Source organism: Cricetulus griseus, chromosome 2 (assembly GCF_003668045.3).
Source record: "Cricetulus griseus strain 17A/GY chromosome 2, alternate assembly CriGri-PICRH-1.0, whole genome shotgun sequence".
Classification (NCBI taxonomy): domain Eukaryota; kingdom Metazoa; phylum Chordata; class Mammalia; order Rodentia; family Cricetidae; genus Cricetulus; species Cricetulus griseus.
In genome coordinates, this window is record NC_048595.1 from 382,056,289 (window position 1) to 382,081,823 (window position 25,535).

A 25,535-nucleotide genomic window follows, 5' to 3' on the forward strand; every position below is an offset into this window, starting at 1 on the left:
TGTGAATCTTCCACCATTGCTCCCTTCCTGCTGTCCCCTGACCCCAGGGTGCTTTGGGAATGTGTGAACTAGGATGCTCCCGATTTTCTGACAGCTAGAACCTTTTAGGCATGCTTTAGGAAGAGGTTTGGCTTTGGCATAGAAGTTGAGCATGAAGAGTAAAACGCATGTATATCCCAGTGTTCCTTGAGTACACATTTGTGTGTGTCCACCAGTGGTGAATGGCCAGTGGACCCCATATTATAGCTGTGAAAGGAGACGCCATGCTGGGAGTTCTGGGTGGCCTGAATCAGCCCAGATGGGGGACACAGGAAGGAGTTTTCTGTGGAGAATGTGATCGGAGGCATGACTACCACACTGCCTGGGGGTGGGGCTTCCAAGGGCTGGCAAGGAGAAGTAGACAGGGACCACCCAACCACCAGAGGAGCCTAGGGCCTCACTGTGGTCTGGGGCTGGTACAGAGGGGTGGGTACCTCTCTTCCTGGCACCAAGATGAGGGCAGAGACCTATCTACCTGTGTGGGTCAGATGCATGCAGAAAAGCCCGGCCAGCAGGTGCCACAGAAGATGGAGAAATTATGGTTGGAAGCAGGGGGAGAGGAAAGAGAGGGACCTGAGGCTGCCTTGTCCTTTGACCTTTACCCTTGTGTAGGGCAAAGTGATCAGGGCCTATTGGTTTGTTTCTTTGCTGAGAGAAGGGGAAGGCTCTTCTGGAGGTTCAGCAGCTGTATTCATGGATAGCCGCTGTTTAACCGTGCTGCATCTTGTCTCTTCTCTTTGTAGATATTAATGAATGTTTAAGTATAAGTGCCCCATGCCCTGTGGGGCAGACATGCATCAATACAGAGGGCTCGTACACATGTCAGAAGAATGTGCCCAACTGTGGCCGTGGCTATCATCTCAATGAAGAGGGAACTCGCTGTGTCGGTTGGTATCTCTCTCTCTCTCTCTCTCTCTCTCTCTCTCTCTCTTTCACACACACACACACACACACACACACACACACACACACACACACACACACTTCTGAATTTCTGAATTTTGGCTTTTCTCTCTGTTTCCAGCACAGTCCTTCCCTTCTCTAGAAGAGAGAGTTGGTCCCCAAAGTGAAGACATTCTGCCTGTCCATCCGTCCCATTGTCCTTCCCCGGGCACAGGTCTTTGCTGTCTTGCCCAGACTATATTACAGTAGCACACCAGTACTTCTAGCCTTACCTTCAGTCTGCCCAGTGTTCTCAGGCTACCTGATCACAGCCTGTTGGCGACTAAGAATGGACACTCACAATTCAGTTCTCCTAAAGTGGTCACAGCAAATCTAGGTGACATAAATCTTGCTATTCCCCAGAGAACACAAGACCACTAGGTGGTGTCTTGTTCATTCCCACTATGTTCCTGTTCCTGTGTTGACTTGGGCTAGGGAAATCAGCTGGCCTAGATCTCTGCCAGGAAAGGGGCTTTCCTCCCCACAGTCCTTAGGCCATTTTAGCCCCTCCCTGACAGCCCTGGCTACTTCCTGTCTCTAGAGATCAGAGCTGGCTTCTTGGCGGCGGATCAGCTGCTGTTCCAGATTGGCACATTGTAGAAGTTCTATGAAGAGTAGATGGCTGCTGTCAGTGTACTGTTTAGTGTTGCACTCTAAAAAGCTCTGTGTGTCTTCCTTTCTCCTTCACAAGATGTGGATGAGTGCTCACCACCAGCGGAACCCTGTGGGAAGGGACACAACTGCTTGAACTCCCCTGGCAGCTTCCGCTGCGAGTGCAAGGCTGGATACTATTTTGATGGCATCAGCAGGACCTGCGTGGGTATGTGAATGTCCTTCGGGCCCTCGGGACCCTGGCCAGGTGACTCCACACGGGGGACAGTCTGTGGCACCTAGAGTGACCATGACCGTGTCCATCCCATCCTCATCTCAGGAGGTCCCAAGTGTAGGCAGCCCCAGAGTGAAGACCCTCAGTCAGGAGACACTGTCTAGCTGCAGCTCTGCCACCACCCTGGACTTGGGCCACCATCAGGGCACTAGTGGTGTCTCCCTGCTTCCTCATGGGACAGGTGTTCTGTTTGACCCTCAGCCTCCAAGCATTTCTAAGACTCCAGCCCAAGTCTGCATCTGGCAAGATAACAGTGATTTTTCTAGATTTGCTACAGACCTATAGAGCTCCAGGGCTTTGGATGCACAACTCTCTAAGGCAGTCAGATCAAAAGGTGACCAGGAGTGGAGTCAAACCCTATCCAGATAGTACTTGCTGTTACCAAACCAGGATCCTTGATGGAGGCTGACAGCTACCCTAACCATCCCCCCGGCCCCTCAGCAAAACCCAGCAGACTCTCCTGTGGGGAGCAGGCTGGCAGAAGGGCATCTGTCCAGATGTGCCACGTTTGTCAGAGCACAGGGCTTCACACAGATACAGTCAAGAGAGGCCTCAGCCCTTCCTTCTGAGACATGAAAGGACTTAAGGGCAGAAGTCCATGAATTGCTGCCATTGGGCAGAAGGGTGGGACATGGCCCTGCTCCAGTGGGCATGCCTTGAGCTGACTGCCCCTCTGTTTCAGACATCAATGAGTGCCAGCGTTATCCCGGGCGCCTGTGTGGCCACAAGTGCGAGAACACACCAGGCTCCTACCACTGCAGCTGCTCTGCAGGCTTCCGGCTGTCTGTGGATGGCCGGTCCTGTGAAGGTGAGAGTGGGTCACGGGGTGGCCAGCAGCCTTAGCCACATCCCTCCTCTGCTCGAAGACTCATTTGGAGTTTACTAGGCAGATATTTCAAGGATACTAAAGTCTCCACTCCAGAGACATGACTCTAAGCCAGTAGCCGCCATGCTGGAACTTGGCAAGTCTTCCTGGCAGGGCTTGGTCGGTTGTTTGGGTTCATGAGTCTTGCTGTGCACAGACAACAGTGTCTTGTGTTATCATCTATGATTATTATTCCTGGATGTGTCAAAGGTGTTCATAGCTATGTGCCAATAAAACTTTATTTACAAAAACAAGTGGTGGACCGAACCTGGCCTGGAGCTTGCTCTAAGTGAAGGGAATTGGTGACCAATAACTGGGTTGCAACTAGCCCCAAAGTTGAGAGATTTAGAAGTACCAAGGCTGTGTCACCTGTGTCACAACCTAGGAGATGAAGTGGGGAGGGTAGGAAAGATTTCCACTGAGAGCTAGAAGGGGCTGTGGTCATGCTAGGACTCTGGATATGCTGCTGTCATGCTGAGCCCATGCCCTGTGGGGACAGGCTCATGGAGGCTGTCACTACTATCCTGCCAGGAGATCATGTAGCCTCACACAGGCAGTAGCAGGGGTGGAGAAATTCCAGATTTCTCAGCTACAGCAAGCTGGAGTGGAGGCCCCTCACTCCTTGGGCATCTCAGTCTTGTAACTTCAGACTTCTCCTCCCTATTTAACATCAGGGAGGTGATGAGGAAATATTCTGCTCACTGCTCTCTGTATCCTCAGTCTGTAGGGGAGGCAGGGACTTGAGATGTGGCTCTGAGCTCTAACCCCTAGGAACCTCTTTTCTTCTAGATGTGAATGAGTGCCTCAACAGCCCATGCAGCCAGGAGTGTGCGAATGTCTACGGCTCCTACCAGTGTTACTGCCGACGAGGCTACCAGCTCAGTGATGTGGACGGGGTCACCTGTGAAGGTGAGGCACCCTGGGTACTGTGGGGAGCACCCTGGCCTTGCCACCCAACGCACAGCAGGTTCTGGCTGCATTTCAGAATTCACGGCAGAGAGCCTGACAGGATTTCTCCACCTGTTTGCTCCCTTGGAGGTGGGGCTGGATCCTTGCTTTTCCTCTGATAGGTCTCAGAGACCCTCTACTGGGCTTGAGAGTGAGGTTAGGAAGAGAATAAACCAGTTCATGGATTTCTCTTAATATGCATGCCATGGTAACCCCTTGGTGTGCTGGCACTCTGAGCCACAGGGCACAGGGCTTGGCAGCAGTAAGTGGCTGAGAGGTGAGGAGTGACCTGAGGGCCACAGAACCCCTGAGACAGAGCCACCCTCACCAGGCCTGGCCATCAACTTCTTCTCTGTCAAATGCAAAACTCTCTCCAGAGCACCTGGGAGCTTCAAAGGCAAATGGTACTGATGTTATAACAAGCTGAAAACCCCCAGTTTGAGATCCAAAATGCTGTCTATGTGTGTGCTTGCACACGCGTGTGCCTGTGGAGCCATATTCGTGTGTAGAGGTGTGTGTGTGTGTGTGTGTGTGTGTGTGTGTGTGTATGTGTGTGTGTGTGTGTGTGTGTGTGTGTGTAGAGGTATGGGATCCAACATAGGCCTTGCTTAGCAGATGCTATTTCACTGAGCTATGTCCCCACACCTAAATCTGAAGTTTTTTGAGTACTGATATTACACAGTGGAAAGTTCTATACCATGAAAGTCATAGTCCAAACTCAGGTGCACTGAAAATACTGTATATAAATGCCTTTAGTCTGTGTATAAAACAAGTGTAACTGGGGTTTAGGCTTGACTCTTATCCCCAAGACATCTTATTTATATAAGTGGCAAATATCTGCTAGTCCCAAGCATTTCAGATGAGGGAGACTTAGCCTGTACCGTCATGTGATGGGTGGTGAGTTTTCTCTTTGATTGACTGGTTGGGTTAGGTGATTTTTGTTTTTGTTTTGTTTTGTTTTTAGCAGATTGCTCTCTATTCCCATTCTCTGTACATACTTCACACTATAATATCCCTAGACTGAATATCTCTAGACTAGTCCCATTCCCTCTCCAGGCATCAATTTCCCCTTCTTTATGATGGTTTTCATAGCCACCCTCAGCCCCAGTGCTTGAGGCCTCTTCCTAGCTTGGCCTAGCTGCAGCTGTGGCCATGGAGCAGAGCTAGATCCTGAGGGAGAACTCTGACTGTGCTGTTTCAGATATTGATGAGTGTGCCCTGCCCACTGGAGGTCACATCTGCTCCTACCGCTGTATCAACATCCCTGGAAGCTTCCAGTGCAGCTGCCCCTCATCTGGCTACAGGCTAGCCCCCAATGGTCGCAACTGCCAAGGTGAGTGAGGCAGAACCTGTGTTGGGGTCATCCCTGTATGTTACAAATCCCACAGTGTCAGGGGAGAGATATGTGCTTCCCAGATGCAGGGGCTGTACCATGATGGATGGGAATGATTTCAGGGAGGAGGGAGAGGTGTCCTGGTGTCCCACATGTAAGACCTAGCCTGTCCTCAAGGCTGTCTGGGCTCTGTGAAGGTCCTGTCAGATAAGAACAGCCAAACTCTCTCACTCTGTCCTTTTTGGCCTTGGAAGAGTGACTCAGGGACCCTGTCCTCAGTCTAGTCTAATTGTGCATTCCTCTGACCCAGTCATTGAATAGACAGGCTGCGAGCCAGGTCCTAGGTTACAGAAGTGAGCAGGTGTCAGATGCCTCTGCTCCTGCAAAGGGCTGGCTGTAGTCTGGTATGAGAACTCAGAGGTCTCTGCATCTGGGGACTCCAGTGGTTGTGAATGTTTAGTGGGCTAGGGTCAGCTCTAGCATGGGCTTGGTGGTGAGAGCTGGCAGAGTCTATCTGTATTTGTTCCCCTTCCTAAGACCTTGCTGGGTTCCCTGGCATCCATGTTCACCTACTTGGTTACTGACAGTGCTGAGAACAAGCTTGTGAACAGATGATCCGGTGCATGCCCTCTGGCTCACACTGGGAGCTGCGGAAGAGCAGATCACAGGCAAAGCTGATCAGCCTCTTCTTTACAAGTCCCCATGAGAGGACGATCCAGAGGCCCCAGACAGGTCCTGCACATGAAGATGGTCACTAGTGACCCCTGCACTACAGGTGCAGGGAGAGACAGTTCCTTGGAGCTGGCTGACCAGCCCACCTATCCACGTGCTGGGCACCAGTTTGTTGGGTGGGGTGGAATGTGGGTGATAACAGAAGAAGATTCATGCATGGGCACACACACACACACCACACACACACACACACACACACACACACACACACACACACACACACACACATACTATCACCAACAACAACAAAGAAGGTGATCAGCCAAAGGCGGGGCCTGTGCCATTTTCTGGAAGGGGCCCACTCCTCTGAGGTTGGACAGGACCATTTTTTCCCCCACAGTCCTGCTTTCTGCTCTCCTGGCCCAGCTCCCTCACCACAGCCTGGAGTACTGCCCAGAAGCAGCAAAAACACATTCCTGGGCTGGCAAGATGGCTCACTGAGTAAGGCTCTTGTTGCCAAGCCTGATGATTCTGAGTTCAATGCCTGGGACCCACATGGTGGAAAGAGCGAACAGACTCTTGCAAGTTGTCCTCTGACCTCCACACACATGCAGTGGCACATGCCCACCCCCACCCTCCAAATAAAAGATTAAAAATAACAACAACCCACAAACCCACATTCCTGAACTGTGGTCTCTGAGATTGGCCAGGGTGGCTTTGCCGGTGACAATCAGACACATGACACTTCTTAACAGCTGCCTCCTAGGCTTGGAGGTACCCCTGAGCCCCGCGCCCACTTGGAATATCATGTAAGGGGCTCCCCCACCTCTAGAAGTTCCAGGCCCTGTAGCAGGATCTCCAGGCCTGGTGCCCCATCTAACCACTTCAGTCACACTCTGAGACTCAAAGCAAGATGCATGGTTCCTTTAGGCCTCATTTCCTCACCTGTGATGTGGGACCATAGGCTCTGACCCTTCTGGTCCTCAGGATGTAGCCAGTCACACATGAGGTCAGGGTCGTGTTCCTTGAGAGCCATAGACAGATGCTAGGTAATTGGAGCACCAGATTCTAGTACCTCCCTTCCTGGGTTCAAAGCTTGCCTCTGTCACTTATACAGAATGTATGGATGGGTTCCTTAGGCTCTGTGAACCTTCTCTAAGATGAGGATCGTAGTAATGCTTGTATTGTCATCCCTGCTGGTGCTCGAACTGTCTTCACACAGTATCTGCTCTCCGGGCATACCCCCACTCCAGGGATAGTGGATAAGCTAGTGTTCTTGTAACTCTCCGTGTCTGGTCAACAGATCTGGCACCAGATGCTGCTCCCACGGAGGGACAGGATGTTAATACACAGTTGGCAAGGGTGGGGGTGGTTTTTGTGGCTTTAGCCCATACCACACTGCCTCTTGGTCTCTCTCTGCAGACATTGACGAGTGTGTGACTGGTATCCATAATTGTTCCATCAATGAGACTTGCTTCAACATCCAGGGCAGCTTCCGCTGTCTGTCCTTTGAATGCCCTGAGAACTATCGCCGCTCTGCAGACACGTAAGTCTATGGGGCCCACTCTCATCTGCCTGTGTTGGGCTTCCTAAAGGCCCAGCTCTGGGCATGGGCAGGTGGTTCACAAGCTGTGGCCTTAGTGTTCTCCTATTCAGCCTTAAGAACCTGCTGGTTCTTGGTTTCAAGGTCTCTGAGGGCCAGTGAGATTATCCCCAGAGGCCATGGCAATGACTGCAGAGTCTTGGACTGTGGGCATGCTGCCATTAAGATAGACCTTAGTCACTTCATCTGTAACATGCACATGTGAGAATTTGCTGACCCTGATGAGCAGGTGGCAATATCTTGGCCAAAATCCAGGACTCAAGGTGACTTTTTAAGGCATCTGGATTCCATCCAGCTGAGTGATGTGTGGGAACAGCATGGGATATCCTGTGTCCTATACTTGAAACTGTGACCATGTGCCCTTGTAAGCTCCAGTCACCATGGTGTCCTCTGCAGTGTCCAGGAACTCCTTCCTTAGAGAGTTCAGAGGACTCCCAGGCCATGGTTTTCACTGCAACCACCCTCATCTCAGTTCTACCCAGAGAACCTCATTTGTTTGTTACGGAAAAGCTCCACTCTGGGGGCTCATTCCTGGATTGTGGACCGATGACCTCCCCACCAGCACAGAAATGCTCAAAGCAAGCACATGGCTGGACAGCCTGCGTTTTCCATTGTGATCTCTTGACCTCACGCTTGTCTTTGGCTGTTGGCCAGCCACCCCTCCTGCTCAGTGGTCAGTCTTTCTTTTTGATGATGTTTCAGGCTCCAGTGTTCAACATGGGACCCAGGGGGCAGCTCTTTCTGTTGTAGATTGTGTCCAGCTTCCAGCTTGCTCCATCCTGGAAACCCTGAGTTTTTTCTGACATTAGGGCTGCTTGCCTACACTGCCCTGCCCTCATCCCCTGACCTACTGGATTTCTCTTGCATGCTTTTAATCTACTTACAAACCTATCACCTTTTTTGATGTGTTGATGGAAACCTGTAATCCCAGTACTAGGAGGAAAAGGCAGGTGGATCACCAGCTTGAGGACAGCTTGGACTATATACTGAGACCCTGTCTCAACACCACCAGGTGCCTTATTTCTTTCTGTGTCTGGGTCAGAGAAAAGCTACTCTAGAAGTGGGTTTGCAAATGTGTCACATCCCCAAGAGCTCATAAGTTGTGCAATAGCCTGGCTGCAGTGGTAGAGCTGCCCTGAGTCACCAAGAAAGCTATGCACCCTTGGTTTGAGGCCGAGTTCTGTTTCCCATTATAAATGACTGGGTTTGAGGATTCCAGAGTTGGCTCTGGTTGCGATGGTAACCTTTGACTCCAGCACAGCCTTTAAGCTGAAGGAGGAGGCTGTCCTGCTGGGGTCAGGACAGACATATGAGTCTATGGGTAGGCAGATTGACCTTGTTTGCTGAAGTTATTGTTAAGGTGAGCAAATTCCAGGTGCTGGTAGGCTGACTGCATACAGGCTCCTGGGTAGACAATAGGTCATGGATGTCCTGCTCGTTGGGCCAGCTTCTAGGAACACATGCCAGATAGTGAACAGAGAGTACACAGGATGCTGAGAGGGTGTATGTAGTAAGCCCAAACTGGCCAGGGGAGGGGTGGGCAAATAGGATGGTGTTGACCAGGCTTGAAGTAAGATTAGTGGAGATGAATTGGTTAATGGGGGAGATTGGAGACCTGCACACTGAAATGGGGTGTCCTCAGGACACCTGGGGTGCCTTTCCTTCCAGTTTGGGGGTGATGCACTAGGCCACAGCTGTCCCACCCTGCTGTTTCTGGGCTGAAAGAAGAAACTGTTCTCCATAAAAACAGACTGGATGTGGACACAGGGATGACGGAGTGGGGGAAATGATGCTTCAACCCTGGGAAGATGGCCATCTTCCTGTGACACTTTCTGTCCTTAGTCTACGTGTCACCAAGTGCCGGAGAGTGAGGATTGGGGAAGTGGAATCCTCTGTGCTGAGGGTTTGGGGAGTCCTAAGTGAACCCCCTTGGGAAGTAAAGACTCAAGCCTTGTGGAGATGCTGTGACATTCTTTAAAGGTCGTAGTTTGGGAATCAAGCAGACTTGGGTTTCAGATTCCTGGGTTTCTTGGAGCTCTTATTCTCAGCTGTAAAATGGAATGGTGGGGTGGTCTTCAGAGTTCCCTGAGAGTGACCCATGATTGTGGGTCACAACCTCTGCTTGTTTTACATAGACTTCACCCTGGGTTTTTCCCAGTGGGCAGGAGCAGTGTTCCAGGACACACTCATCCTGCAGTACAGTTGGGATAAAGGGGAACTGCGTCTTTGTTGGTTATGGCATGTGAATCTGGGAGGCCATGTGGGGATGGATATAAGGACTCAAGCTGCAATGTAGAAAGGTTGAGCTTCTGGTCCTGGCCTTTATAAGTGCTGTGGCCTTGGATCAACCTTGGGCCACCTAGGTAAGGTAGTACAAGCTTACTTGCTTGGTCAGGTGTTGATAATCAAGGGTAGCAAGCCTGGCTCAGTACTGGCCCAGCCCGCCCCTTGAGCTATGGTAGGGATGAGGGTGGTGAGGCATTGTTCTTCTCCTCAAGGCACAATTCTTTTTGAGTAACATTGTCAGTTTTGTTCTGCTGGTCAGTGGGTGACAAGACTATGTCTAAGGTCACTTGACTCTCAGATGGGAAAGCTTGAAATAGCGTTTGAAGGGCATATGTGTAACGATAACTCTTTCCGCCGGCTGCCTGGGTTCTGCCGCTGCTTTAGGGCCCCCTAATAACACACAGAGTCTTATATTAGTTACAGTGTTGCTGGCCAATGACTAGGGTTTCTTATTTGCTATCTCAGTCTTTTTTTTCCATTCATTTATTTAGCTCATAAATAAAGTCATGCACAATTATGATACAGAATACAGTATGTTCACAATGGCATGGCTAAATTAAACCAATTAACATGTTATATCACACATATTCATCATTTTTGTTTTGAGAACACTTAACGTATACTATCTCAAAACTTTTAAAATATAGCATATTGTTATCAACCATACTTATCATGCTCTCAGTAGACCTCAAGACTTCACAGAGTCCATGCCTCTTGTCCAACTGCAGTTTTATATCCTTAAACCAATTGTTTCCCCATTGTTAGAAGGCCCACATTGAAACCTAATAGCCACAATTCTGCTCCCTGTTTCCATAAGTTCATCATTTCTAGATTACACATAAAATTGAAATTGTGTGACATTTGTCTTCCAGTTTGTCACTTTTTTTTTTTTGGCAAGCATATAATTTTACTACTTACTAAAGATGAAATCAAATTTGCATGCACAGTTGAGCACTAACTGAAACACCTTGGATTCATCACATATTTGAGTTTCAATTAGCTTATACATACATACATACATACATACATACATACATACATACATACGTACATACATAGGTAGAGAGAGAGAGAGAGAGAGAGAAAGCAAGCAATAATGGCAATATGTTATGCATCAATAGCAGCAACAGCTTTTCCAGGTTCTGCAGTCATTTGAACAAAATTGTAGAGACAACCAGCACACTCCATTAAAAATAAACAAAACAAAAACAAAAAAAACAAACAAGCAACAACAACAAAAAAGTAAAAAACAAAATCCCAGAAAACAACACAGTTCTGTTACTCTTGTGATACTTGGCACCATTTTTTTTTTTAAATTAGCTTCTCAGTCATCATCTGGGAGGAAACCATTCTGAGCAACATCATTAAAAACAGCTCTGATAAAGCATGGTCACTACTATGTATCATAAAGCAGGTCCACATATGAGTGAGTACATATCATGTTTATCTTTTTGTGATTGGGTTACCTCGCTCAGAATGGTTTCTTCGAGTTCCATCCATTTTTCTACAAATTTCAAGATTCCATTGTTTTTTTCTTCTGAGTAATACTCCATTGTGTAAATGTACCACAATTTCTCTACCCATTCTTCGGTTGAGGGGCATGTAGGCTGCTTCCAGTTTCTGGCTATTACAAATAATGCTGCTATGAACATGGTTGAACATATGTCCTTGTTATATGAATGTGCTTCTTTTGGGTATATGCCTAGGAGTGGAATTGCTGGATCTTGTGGTAGACTCATTCCCATTTTCTTTAGGAGTTACCATACTGATTTCCACAGTGGCTGTACAAGTTGGCACTCTCACCAGCAGTGGAGGAGTGTTCCTCTTTCTCCGCATCCTCTCCAGCATAAACTGTCATTGGTATTTTTGATTTTAGCCATTCTGACAGGAGTAAGATGGTATCTCAGAGTTGTTTTGATTTGCATTTCCCTGATGACTAAGGATGTTGAACACTTTCTCATGTGTCTTTCAGCCATTTTAGATTCCTCTATTGAGAATTGTCTATTTAGTTCTGTACCCCACTTTTTAATTGGGTTGTTTGGTGTTTGGGGGACTAGCTTCTTGAGTTCTTTGTATATTTTGGAGATCAGCCCTCTGTCAGATGTGGTGTTGGTGAATATCTTTACCCAGTCTGTGGGCTGCCATTTTGTCTTGGTGACTGTCTCCTTTGCCTTACAGAAGCTAGCTCAGTCTTAATTATCAACCATAACTACTAATCTATATATTTTTATAAGGACTTATCTCACCGAGGACACGGGTCTTACACATCCTCTCTTCCTGGGATCACATGGTGACGTCTCTTTACTACATTTCCCAGAATTCTCCTCGACTCCTAGTCCCACCTATCCTGCTTCCCTATTGGCCAACAGTGCTTTATTCAACAACCAATAAGATAAACATATACACAGATGGACATCCCTCATCACATAGGGTTATGACTTTGTGACTGCTAGCTGTTCAGGAGTCCTCTCTGGTTATAAATTTCTCCTTTGATGGGCCCTGTTGAGGGGTGTGGACCAGTTATGAGACCAGTGTTGGGTGGAGGGAGTGGGGTGGGGCCTGAGTCTCCAGTGGAAGGTTTTCATCAAGCTGCTCACCCTAGCTGGAGGTGGGGTGCTAGTGAGGAGTGGCTCATTTCCAGGCACATCTCAGATGAGAGGCTTCTAGTCTACAATTTCCATTCCTCCTCATTAGAAACCCAGGCCTCTTAATTCCCTGACCTTTAGAAAGAGTGTTAAACGGATGCCATGGCATAACACTTGTAATCTCAGCATGGGTGATTTAGAGGCAAGAAGATCAGGAGTTCAGGGTCAGCTAGGGCTACATGAGACCCTGTCTTAAAAAGAGACAATATGAACTGGGATGAGGAGATGGCTTAGCAGGTGACATGCTTTCTGTACAAGTGTGAGGACTGGAGTTCAGATCCCCAGCACCCATGCCAGGCGGGCATAGCAGCTCATCTGTAGTCTCAGTGTGGAGACAGTGGGTTCCCAAAGCAAGCTGGCCAGTTAAACCAGCCAAATCTTCCTGCTCTGAGTTCAAGTGAGGCACCCTCCCTCACTATATAAGAGATCCATCAGAGAAGACACCAGATGTCAACCTTGGGCATCTCTGTGCATGTGCACACATGTGCACTTGTGTGTATACACGTCATATGAGTATATACAAAGGAACCAGTTGTGGTTCTCCTAAGGGCATGTTTTGGAACCATGATGGGTAAGATGTGGAAACCAATCTTCTTCCACCTTCCTGTCGCTCTCCCTCCCCCTCTCCCTCTCCCTCCCCACTCTCTGGGCCTCAGACCCTCTCTCAATTCATGCAGCTTCCTTCTCTCTGATGATGCTCCTGGCTACCCAGGAGCCTGACCCAGCAAGCTAGGGCCACAAGCCACAAATGAGTCTTGTAGACATGCCAAAGCAGCTAGGGTCCTGACCTCAGAGTGCCTGCTACTCCTGTGTTTAAGGCCGTCTCTAGCATTCGGTGGGGGCTGGATACATCTTTCCCCTGCTCTGTGGAGCCACTCTGGGGGTATGGTTGAAAAAGCTGTCATGACGCTGGGTAGCTTTGGTACTTTGACTTAGGAAAGTGCCATAAGTGGTCACAGAGGTCAAGAGGGGCTTGGCCAGGTCCTGGGGGAATGTGAGGGAAATGTCAACAGATGGCCACAGGGGTGGCCCAGCAGCCTTCCTTTTGGTTTTTGCCTCTCACCTGTAGTGGCTTCTGGTCATTTTCACAGAACTTGGGGTGCTATAATCAAAGTCGTTGAACTAGAGAATTGAGGCACATTGTACCATAATGCATATGTGAGGAGGGAATATGCCTGTGGATCTGTGAGCCTGGTCCCCATGCCAGGCGGGTCCCAGGTCCAGCTCCCTTTTGCCCTACTCTGTAATAGATTCAGTGATGCCTCCCTCTCCCAATCTGGGTTATTCAGCTAACAGGTTTTCTGTTTTTGTTTTGTTTTGTTTTTCTTTTTTCTTTTTCTTACATTGCTTTTTTTGTTTTTGTTTTTGTTTTTGTTTTTTTGTTTTTTTTGGTTTTCAAGACAAAGTTTCTCTGTATTTCTTTGGAGCCTGTCCTGGCACTCGCTCTGTAGACCAGGCTGGCCTTGAACTCACAGAGATCCACCTGCCTCTGCCTCCTGAGTGCTGTGATTAAAGGTGTGTGCCACCAACACACCCAGCCAGCTAACAGGTTTTATTTCTGTCCCTAGTCTGACCAGCAGTTTGCCACACACAGTGGTTATGACTTCTAGGATATTTTAATAGATTTGGGGCAGAGAAGGAAAATCAAGGACCTAGCCAGCCTGTATAGTGGTGATTTTTAAAGTGCAGTAGGAACTGAGCCCTGTGGTGATGCAGGGGATAAATCCAAGGAGCCACTGTCGCACCTGGGAAGTGAGTGGCCTAAAAAGAGCCGGTCGAGGCACCTCTTGCCAGGGAGAGCTTGGGTTTTCTTTTGTTGGATGACAGTGTCCCAATCGCCAGGATGTGATGGTCATAGGAGCTCAACCAGGACATCATGCATGCCTCACATTTCTCGCCTTCCCATTCCAGTGCTTATTTGGCAACTTAAGACCTAGTCTTTGGTCAGTAGAGGGCCCCATGGAACAAGTGGGAAAACCAAATTCCATGAAGGAGACTGTAGCACCACCTACTGACCAGACCCATTCAGACTATTCCTGAAGCACTGGGGTAATCCCCCCCTCCCGTGCATGTATGTGCGTTCGTGTGTGTGTGTGTGTGTGTGTGTGTGTGTGTGTGTGTGTGTGTGTGTGTGGTGCCTTTGAAGGGTGATGGCTGACTTTGAAACTCCAATTTGCTGCTTACTACCATTGACACATCAGAGGAAAACAACTCATCCCAGCGGCCTCCCTGACTCTCCACTGCCTTCCCAGCTCCCAGTCATCAAAGGCCCTTCCTTGATAGAGAGATCTCCTGGGCATGTAGAACAACCCCATTTGACCTGGTCCTTGGCATCTCTAGGAGTAGCTGCCTTTCAGTAATGCCCATGCCCACTTTATTCCCTACTACTGGCTCTGGGCTCTTCCTCCCAGACTCCACTCTTTAGTGTGCATGGTCCTCGCCTGTTACCGTGTCATGAATCTTACTTGTAGGACTGTTCTTTTCTTAGTGCGAGAATGGTAAATAGTCAAGTAAATGAAAGACTTCCTAGCAGCCCTGATACTCATCCCATAAGATGCAAACAGAAATGCCATGCACAGGAAGTGTCAAGTGTGATCTAAACTAGGACAAGACTTAGAGACTTTAAAACGCCAAAAGAAAGAAAGACCAGGAGAGAAAAATATCCCCAAGTGGAGAATCCAAACACAGTCAAAATGGCAGAACTTCCTGAGAAGGGCTTGACATATTGGCTCTGCTTCTTTTTAAGGCTGTGTCACACTGCCTTTAGAATGTGCTGGCCCTAGTGTTCAGGACATAGAACACGGCTCATTTCCTCATTTCAACATCCTGCTGTAGAAAGTTAAAAATCTGTCATTAGAAATTACTAAGAGACCTTATCCTCACCCTATCATAAGAAGTCGGTTCGTGTCATAGCAAGTTAGGGGCTGTCTCCATCCTACATCCTGCCACATTTTGTCTTTATCTCTACTACAAGGAAGTTAGTAGATGTCTCCATTCTGTTATAGGACATCTCTACCACACAAGAAATCAGGACTTTTCTTTGTCTATACCACATATAGGAAGTTACAGCCTGTCACAGGAGGTGAGAATCTGTCTTCATATCTACCAGACAGGAAGTTAGGACCTATCTCCATCCTGTCACAGGAAGTGAGAACCTGTGTTCATCTCCACCACACAGGAAGTTAGGACCCGTCTCCATCCTGCCACAGGAACTTCAGACCTGTCACAGGATATTAGAACCTGTCATGTCTACACTCTGTCTCTGCGGATGAACTAGAGCAGATGTCTAAAGCTGAATCACAAAGACTAGGAAGCTGACCTTACCCCTGAGCATAGACTTGGCTTCTTCCTCACTGTGGCTTCCTCTGAACCTGTTTCCTCATCTGACAAATGGTGCTAGTCATCTTGAACACTGGTAGTGATGGCACTGATGAATGTATGAGGATTAGCCCCACATGTGATATAAATGGCAATAGCCATGATGATGGTTTCTAGGTGATCCCTGAGACCCACCCAGGAGCTCTTTGTGGCCTTAGCCACTGTCTGGGTGAGATCCCTGCTGAGTGTGCCAGAGGTGGTTCTCTACCTTGAGAAAGGGACACATCTCACCCTGGGTATGGCTTGACCTCAGCTACCAGTGCCCCAGAGGGTGTTGGAAGAGGCTGGTACCTGAGTCTGTGGCCTGGAGGTCTACAGCACCTCCTCCAGGTGAGTGACGGTGCTCTTTGTGCCGGCTGCATTGGCCAGAGGGGAAGCAGGTCCCATCCAGTGATCCGCGCTTGCCCACACTCTGTTGTTTCTCTGCTTGCTGAGGTGGCGCTAACCCTCTTCCTGTCTCTCTGTCCACTTGTCTTTCAGCCGCTGTGAGCGCTTGCCTTGCCATGAGAACCCGGAGTGCCCCAGGCTGCCTCTGAGAATAACCTACTACCACCTCTCTTTCCCCACCAACATCCAAGTGCCCGCAGTGGTTTTCCGCATGGGCCCCTCCAGTGCTGTCCCTGGGGATAGCATGCAGCTGGCCATCACCGCTGGCAATGAGGAGGGCTTTTTCACCACTCGAAAGGTGAGCCACCACAGTGGGGTGGTGGCCCTCACCAAGCCCATCCCTGAACCCAGGGACTTGCTCCTGACCGTCAAGATGGATCTCTATCGCCATGGCACAGTCAGCTCCTTTGTGGCCAAGCTTTATATCTTTGTGTCTGCAGAGCTCTGAGTGCTTGCTTGGGCCCTGGGCACCCCTTCCTGTCGCTTTCCTACCCTTGGGGTTCTAATAAAGTCCCAGCAGCCATCTCACACAGCATGCCTCTTGTGCCTTGGTTTTATTTGGCGTGGACAGGGGTCTCTATGCCTTTTCTCTCCTGGGGTAAGCTGCACCCCTTCCAGAATTGGTTCCCTAACAGGTGACTGGGGGATATCTTTCATAAGGTCTAGGCACCTGAGAATCCCAGCAATAGAGCTCATTTATTGGAAAGAATGAGTCTGGGCCTGGTCTATACCTGTGGACTGTCTCTTCTTGTGTTACCCCAAAGGGTAGCACTGATGGCTGAGAAAGGGACTTTACCCTCAGAGATCTGCAGCTCTGCCTCTTTCATCTTTCAGATACAGAAACAGCCCCTAAAAAAAGGAAGGGCTTGGCTCTTATGACTTGGCCTGTGTGGCCTGAGGAAGTAGGCCTTCTGGCCACTGGGGCTCCTTACAGGATCACCGGGACTGAGTGTATAACTAACTAACCTTATGTTTTGGGAAAACAGTAAACACAAGTGATACTTCTTGGACGAAGCTCTTGGCTAAATGATAAATCAGCTCATTGGCCATTACTGAACCCCAGTGCTGTGCCAAGAGGAGACAAAGGTCAACACTATTGTGATGTTCTCTGGGAACCCTAAAGTGTCTATCAGATATTTCCTGTATACTTTCAGTCTGTATTGTCTTTGTGGATACTCAGAGAACCTGTGTGATTTGCCCAAGATCATGTAGGTGGTATATGTACCCCAGCTCTGCCTATTCTATTCTGTTACTGTACCTCCACTGTGAATCCTAATCCTCCTGCCTCTATCTTCTCCATCATGATTCCAGCCTAGCCACCTTCTGCTGATCTCCTGGTATCCACTCAGCTCTCCCCGCAGTTTATTTTCTGCTCGGAAACTGGAGTGTTTTGAAGAATTTGCCTAAGATCTTCATGGCATCTATTGCATGTAGTTGTGGCCCCTATTCTATTCCTTTTTAAAAGAGAGATAATATCTATTTTATGGCTATGAGTGTTTTTTGTTTTTGGTTTTTTTTTTTTTTGGTTTTTTTTGTTTTGTTTTGTTTTTCGAGACAGGGTTTCTCTGTGTAGCTTTGGAGCCTATCCTGACACTCGCTCTGGAGACCAGGCTGGCCTCGAACTCACAGAGATCCGCCTGCCTCTGCCTCCTGAGTGCTGGGATTAAAGGCGTGCACCACCAACGCCTGGCTTTTGCTGTCTTTCTTCTTACAGACTTCCTCAGTGAAGCCTTCTTGGTTAGCATTCCCTAGCCCCGGGCAACGTTCCTCAGAGCATTTACCCAGCATTTTAAAGTTGTTAACTTGTTTGCTGCACCTGCTAGGCTGTGAGCTTTTGAATGAAGGGGTAGTATCTGTGATTAATTTGGGCACCTTTGGACTTTTTGACCTGAAGATATAACTCAGTAAATAAGTGGATAACTGGATAGGATGGTTGGGTGGGAGAATGAATGGATGGATGGACTGATAGATGGATGGATGGACAGACTGACGGATGGATGGGAGAAAGGGTGGGTGGATAAAATGGAAGAAAGGGTGGTTGAAAGGGTAGGTGCGTGTGTAGGTGGTTTGGCGGATAGATAGCATTTTCAAGGTTTAGCTCAAGACTGTCCTCAATGAAGCCAGAAAGGTCTGTAAGGACCTTGATTCTAGTTGGAATGGAGGGTCCAAAGGTCTTAGTCTGACAGTCATCGATGACCAGAATAATCAGGCACAACTTTTGTTCTCATGGCCACAGGATTTTTAAGATGGGGTGGGTGCTGCAGGAGTCTCAAAGCCTATCTAGCAATCTTCCATGGCTTGTCACAGTCCCCTCCACAGTGTCTTCAAGTGTCTCTCTCTCTACCTCTGCTTGAACTCCTTTGTGGAGCTCCTATTAGTATCTGTGTGTGTGTGTGTGTGTGTGTGAGAGAGAGAGAGAGAGAGAGAGAGAGAGAGAGAGAGAGAGAGAGAGAGAGAGAGAATGTGTGTACACACAGGTCAGAAGAAGTCACTGGATTTTCCCAAAGCTGGAGTTGCCATGCTAAGCATGGGTTCTGTTTACTGAGCTCGGGTCCTCTGGAAGACATGGCAAGCACTCTTACTGAGTCATATCACTAGCCCACCCCCACTTTTTAAAGATTTATTTATTATGTATACAGTGTTCTGCCTGCACTCCAGAAGAGGGCACCAGACATCATTATAGGTGGTTGTGAGCCACCATGTGTTTGCTAGGAATTGAACTCAGGACCCCTGGAACAGCAGCCAGTGCTCTTAACCTCTGTGCCATCTCTCCACCCCCCCCCCTTGTGAAAAGCTTCCAGAACTACAGAGCATTGTTCCCAGATCTTGCTGCTGAAGACCAGATGGTGAAGGACAAACAAGCAGGTCTCTGAGTCTCCTGCCTCCTGCACACAAGCTCTGCCCCTAGCTTTGCTGTCCTCTCTCAGAGCATCCAGGGCCACCTTGTGGATGCTTTGAAAGGTCTAAGAAGTGACTTAGGAGACCATACCTGGTATCTAGCTGGTGAGCATTGACTTCCCGTTGGGAGGTAGCCAAAGGCTCCTTTGGTTCTTAGTTTAATGGGAGATTCTGGCTCTAAGAGTTTGGATGTATCTGTGGTTACTAATAGGAGAAGCCTCTAAGACCTGTGATTATCTCACCTTGTCAGTGCGGTAAATCCAAGGAGAAAAGATAAAGATATTTATCAGTATTGGGAAGATACGTGACACTCACAGCGGGCCCAATGCTGTCCTAAGACCCTACTTACAAATAAGATCATTTGACTTGTTCAGTCTCACAACTGTGGGGATCAAACTCTATTCATTTCTCTACTTGGTGAGCAGGATACAGAACCACAGTTGAGGTAAATTGCTCCAAACTCCACTGCTGGCATATGCTAGGGCCAGCATTGAAACTCACAGCCTGGTCTAGGGTCTGTCTTGAGCTATACCACCTAAGAGGAAGAAGGAATACTTCTGGAATTAGATGTCTCTGAAGGTTTGTTCCCATTCTATGGTCCCCAAGATCCACAGCAAGATACTCTGTCAGCAAAAGGAGGAGTCAGTGTATAGTGGAACAGAGCACGACAGATAAAACATGGTAGTAGAGGTTGGAGAGATGGCTCAGGGTTCAGAGCACTGGCTGGTCTTCCAGAACACCCATTGGCAGCTCACAACCAACTGTAACTCTAGTCCCAGAGGATCCGATTCCCCTTGTGGCCTCCTTAGCCACAGCATGCATGCAGTATACATACATGCTTGCAGGCAAAACAACCATATAAAATAAAAAGGAAGGAAAATTTGGAAATGCCGAAATATCTGCAGAATGGGCAGCCTGAGAGATGCAGGCAGAGTTTTTGAAGTTCTCTGGATCCTACCTCCAAAACACTCAAAACAACTGGGCAGGAAGATTAAAACTCTATGGAAGATATTTACTATTAAACAAAGCAAAAAGACATCTCCACACACTACCCAAATGCAAGTCAGGGCCTCTGCATGTTGGTTGCATCTGTGGAAAATGACTGGAAAAATAGTGGAGAATCCCTATTAGTGAACACCCACAGAAAGAGTAGCAAGTTAATGTTGGGAGCTCAGAGCAACTGAGTGAGAGCTGCCTCACAGTGGCCAAGAAGTGTGGGAGCCCATGGTGGGATTAGCTTAGGATGGAGCCTGGAGACTGAGCTGCCAAAGCTTTCCCCAGTGATCGGGTCTCTAGGGGAAGTTTGTGGAAACAGAATAGAAAATTGACAGTGACAACAGACACTACTGAAGAGGAAGGTCCCAGACTGTATAGAGGCATGCCAGAGAGGGGACCTCAGAGGCAGCAAACTAGAAGGCTCCAAGGAGGTCAGAAATACGACTATGAACTGTTTCAACTTTAAAATGCCAGGAAAGTGACTTCCCCCTAAAGAGGAAAAACCAAAAAGCATCCAGGTCAGAGTCCATTTACTAGTTTCTGTAGCAAGGACTGTGACCTAGGTGGCTTATAGTAGGTGTCTGTTATTTCCCACTTAGGTGTTTGCCACTCTTTGCTCCATCAGAAGAGAGGCACCTTTTTCCTGGAGGGGAATGGCTCTGTATAGCCTCCAGTGTCTTGCTTGCTACCTTCAGCATCCCTTGGTTTATACTAATATCCGTCCAGTTCTTCCTTTGCCATCATACAGCATTCACCTCCTGTGACTTTGTCTTGTCATGGGTCTCTTCCTAGGAGGACTAATGTCCTCCTGGACTGGGGGGTCCACCTGCTCTGCTGTGACCTCATCCTCGCTAATTACATCTGCTTCCAAATAAGGCCATTTTCTGAGGTACTAGAGGCTGGAGCTTTGATATATATATGTCTTTGAAGGGATAACATCACAGTGTCACCAAATTCACACCCTGAAGTTCTATCCTCAACATCCTTTAAGAACAAAGACTATGAACCAGTATGATGTCCCAAGTGTGGAAGCTCATTTGAAAGACAAAACTCTAATATTCAGCAACTAACTCATGGTAATTCATAACTCTCATGCTGGCATTTGTAAGGCTGAGGAGGCAAGAAAGTTACCAGAGAATGAGACCCTGTCTCCTGGGTCTTAAAACACAAAACCAACAAAAAAAACCACAATGAACAAAAAAACATACCATGGTGAAATAAGCCAAAAATGTTCAGAAAAAGACCAAAACATGGAAGAAAAATATGAATTAGAATTTAAAACATAAAAAACAAGGTGGTCAGTTTAATGTGTCATTTTTAAGTGTTAAATTCTTTAATAAAAATAAATGATGAGAAATGAAACAAAAATTAAACACTAAAGAGAAACAAATTAGAAAAGGGAAAAAATAAAAAGAGAGATAATGTAAATGTCCTAGTTAGCACCATCAACTTGACACAGTCTAGAATCACCTGGAAAAAAAAGTTTCTTAATTGAGTAATTGTCTTTATTAGGTTAGTCTGTGATAAAGGAGAGCCTAGCCCACTGTGGGCAGCACCATTCTCTGAACAGGTTGTCCCTGGCTGTAAAAGAAAGTTGGCTGAGCATAAGCCTATGAGTGAGCCAGCAAGCAGCATTCCTCTCTGGTTCCTAGCTTGAGTTCCTGCTCCAACTTCCCAATGATGGATAACTGTGTCCTGGAATAGTAAGCCCAATAACTTGTCCCACCCAAGTCACTTTGGTCCTAATGTTGTATTATAGCAACAGAGAAACAAAGTAGAACAATGAGAGGAAAGTCTTAAGGAAAAGTAATAAATATTCAAGGCACACAAAGCAAGTCCACCCTGAAGATAGATAACAGGCATCTTTGTATGCAGCATGCAGATGACAGGGAACTCTGAAGGTATGCAGAGAAGGTCCAACATACAGACAATGGGCATCTCTGTATTGTCAGTATTGTAAATGATAACTGACCAAAAATAGTCACAAAAATTAACAATTAGCTTTGAAATAGGAAGAACACATCACATACATGACATGAACTCAGGAAAACTAATGCAGTTTACAAAGACAGTCTTGTAAAATTATTGGACTTTACCAGGTAGGAAACAAACAAACAACGGACACCTAAGAAAAAACATGTCACCTTGTAATGGTTCATTTTGATTACCACCTTGATTGAATTAAGAAACATGCAGGATTTTCTACCCGGCAAAACTGACAAAGAGTCCATGCCATTATGAACATGCACACACTGACCCAAAACTGTGGCATTACAGCTGAGTGACTATTGGAGGGAAGCAGCATATTACCAATTACCATATAGCTCAGACTATGCAGATATAGTCTTTCTATTTAAAATTAGTAGAAGAAGGAGAACATATTAGAGAAAGTATTTACAGTGATTGATGGGTGATGGTCACCTTAGTGTGATTATCTGAGCCTAGTCTGTATGAAACATGGGATCAGTCAGACGAACTCTTGTGAGAGGTTCTGTGTCTGTAGAATTGGGACTGTGAAGTAGAGCAAAACCTATCCCCTGGACCCCTGGAGAAGATAAGAAATTTGTAAACTTTGTTCTGAATTGTAAATGTTAGTTTACAGAGTATTTTCTTTTTTTATTACATTTATTTATTTAGAGGGACTCAAAGGACAACTTACAAAAGCTGATTCTCTTTTTCTGCCATGTGGGTCCCAAGGACCAAACTCAGGCCATCAGGCTTGGCAGCGAGTACTTAACTGACAACCATCTCATCAGTCACCACTGATGTATTTTACTGTTTAAATGCCCACTGTGGATGCCTGGAAGCTGTGGCCAGCCCGGCTGCTTTGGGGATTGTTGCTATCCAAATTGCAATCCTGCATCACCAGTTCCCACTAACCACAGATAGACAAACCTAGGGCTCACTGGAGAAGTGGCTCCAGTGAGCAGCAAGGCACTCCTGATGAGGCTACAGAGCTATGGAGGCACCAGGAACCCCAGAGCCACCTTTTCTCTCTGGCCAAGAAGGGAGTTTCAAGAAAGGACAGAAATGGCAGTGAACCAAACCTCATCAGATTGGATTGTACCATGAGTTCACTCCAACTTTTTCCCCCTCCCTCAAAATCCTTTGAGGAGTAATAGAGAGCCACATAGTTCATGACACAAACACCTGTTTGTGGCCAGGCAGTAGTGATGCACACTTTTAATCCCAGCACTGGGGACGCAGAGGCAGGCAGATCTCTGTGAGTTCAAGACCATTCAGGTCTACAGAGTGAGTTTCAGGACAGGCTCCAGTGCTACACAGAAAAACTCTGTTTCGGAAAACAAAACAAAACAAAACAAAACAAAAACCCAAGTACATGTTTGTATTAGTTTCTCAAATGGAAGAGAGGGTGTTTATTTCATGGTTTGAGGGTACAGTCTATCATGGTGGGTGTGATGGCAGGAGCAACTCTTGGTTGGGGTAGGAAGATGAGGCAACTGGCACATTTCATGGCAGTTCAGAAAACAGGACAGGAAGTGGGCCAGGCCAAACCCCTACCCATTACCCACTTCCTCCCACTGGACCCTGTTGCCTAAAGCAGTGGTTTTCAACCTTCCTAACACTGTAGCCCTTTAATACAGTTCTTGTAATGCATGTTGTGGTGACCCCCAACCATAAAATTATTTTGTTGTTACTTCATAACTGTAATTTTGCTGCTGTTATGAATCATAATGTAAATATCTGATATGCAGGACATCTGATACGTGACCCCTCCTGAGAGGGGTCATGACCTACAGGTTGAGAACCATTGCCCCAAAGGTTTCTTAACCTCTCAAAGCAGTGCAACCAGCTTGGGGCCAAGTGTTCAAACCCATGAGCCTAAGGAGAGCATTTCATCTACAAGCTATAACACTGATTAGTATCAGGGTAGAATTGGACCTTTTCGTGACCGCATAGCAGTACATATATGAAACTGCTTCCCTACACAGAAGGCCCAGCCAGTGAATGAGAGTGAATTGTCGACAATTTTCCATCCCCAGGTACAGTCAGTGGCTGTCTTAGTTAGGTTTCTGTTGCTGTGATATAACACTATCACCAAAAGCCACTTGGGGAGAAAAGGATTTATTTTACCTTACAGTTTATAGTCCATTGGGACAGGAAGTCAGGGGAGGAGCTCAGGGCAGGAACTGAAGCAGAGATCATGGAGGGATGTTCTTATTGGCGCTCTCTCTCTCTCTCTCTCTCTCTCTCTCTCTCTCTCTCTCTCTCTCTCTCTGCTTGCTTTCTTATATTACCCAGGACCAGCCATGCATGGTAGCACACACCTTTAATCCCAGAACTCAAGAGGCAGAGGTAGGTAGATTTCTCTGAGTTCAAGACCAGCCTGGTCTCCATAATGACTTCCAGAATACCCAGGGCTATGTAGAGAGAACCTGTCTCAAACACACACACACACCAAAAAAAAAAAAAAAAAAAAAAAAGGCATATCACCCAGGACCACTTGCCTAAGGGTGACAGGATCCATAGTGGGCTGGGCCCCCTCACATCCATCAGTAATCAAGAAAATGCCCCACAGAGTTGCCACCTGGCCAGTCTGATAGAGGTGTTTTCTCAATTGAGATTCCTTCTTCCTAAATGACTCTAGCTAGTTACAAGTTGACAAAAGCTAACTAGTACGGTGGGTGTAGGCTCTGAGCACCAACGGCTGTGGGTATCAGAGAAAGACCAGAAACCACCTGACCTGATGAGAGACATTCCACCTGTGTCATTTTACCAACAAGACTGGGCCTGTGCCGAATGCAGCAGCCAATGGGAGGGAAATTCAGAGACAGAGAAGCACTCTAGACCACACCGCAAGGATGCTGGCAGCCAACTCCTGAATGTGGGTCTCTGTGGCTGAAATGCACTAGATTCCTTCCCTGATTGTGTGGAAAATGAAAGGATGGAGGGGAAACTGTCAGTCAAAAGGAGCTTAAAGACAGCTGTAACCTATGCATGGACAAATTCATGATTGGCTAGAAATATACACTGTGGGAAATATACATTGTAAAGAAATAAACACTGTAAAGAAATCAAGTAGAGGCTTGCTATGGGCCCAGGTTAGGGATTAGCTGTAGTGTAGAGAAGAGTTGATATTGTTCTGGTGCACACGAGGTGACCTCAGGCAGTTGGACAAGGTTTCTTTCTTTGTGTGAATAGTTTTTATGAGAAAGGGTCTCACTATATAGACCAGGCTGACCTTGAACTTATAATCCTTCTGCCTCTACCCCCTGACATGGCTGATAATTATAAAGATGTTTGCCTTACGATAACTCATTGAACTAGAACTTCATTTTGTATTATGTTCATATCTGTTTTTATTTCATCATTTCATATATATGTATGTTTGTATACACACGTGTCCTGTGGAGGCCAGAGGACAACTTTGGGTATTGTTCCCCAGACACTGGCCACCTTCTTTTTTTAAGTTTTAATTTAATTATATATATATGTGTGTGTGTGTGTGTGTGTGTGTGTGTGTGTGTGTGTGTGTGTGTGTGTGTATTTTGCCTGCATGTATGTCTGTGCACCAGTGTGTGCAGTGCCCACAGAGGACAAAAGAGGGTGTTGGATCCCTTTGGTCTGATGTTACAGATGGCTATGAACCAACTGCCTTGTGGATTGTATTAAAGAGCAAATAGTGCCCTTAACTG

At 47.2% G+C, this 25,535-nt stretch overlaps 1 protein-coding gene across 1 annotated transcript in view; it reads left to right on the forward strand.

The window, feature by feature from the left end:
• The window catches only part of Fbln1 (fibulin 1), a 61,797-nt gene that overhangs the window by 12,945 nt on the left and 23,317 nt on the right, over positions 1–25,535 (forward strand). Inside the window, exons 9-14 of the mRNA XM_035438813.1 lie at positions 783–926; positions 1,673–1,801; positions 2,550–2,675; positions 3,522–3,641; positions 4,882–5,013; positions 7,108–7,231. Of these exons, the coding sequence (XP_035294704.1) occupies positions 783–926; positions 1,673–1,801; positions 2,550–2,675; positions 3,522–3,641; positions 4,882–5,013; positions 7,108–7,231 (775 nt within the window). The remainder of the gene's footprint in view (positions 1–782; positions 927–1,672; positions 1,802–2,549; positions 2,676–3,521; positions 3,642–4,881; positions 5,014–7,107; positions 7,232–25,535) is intronic.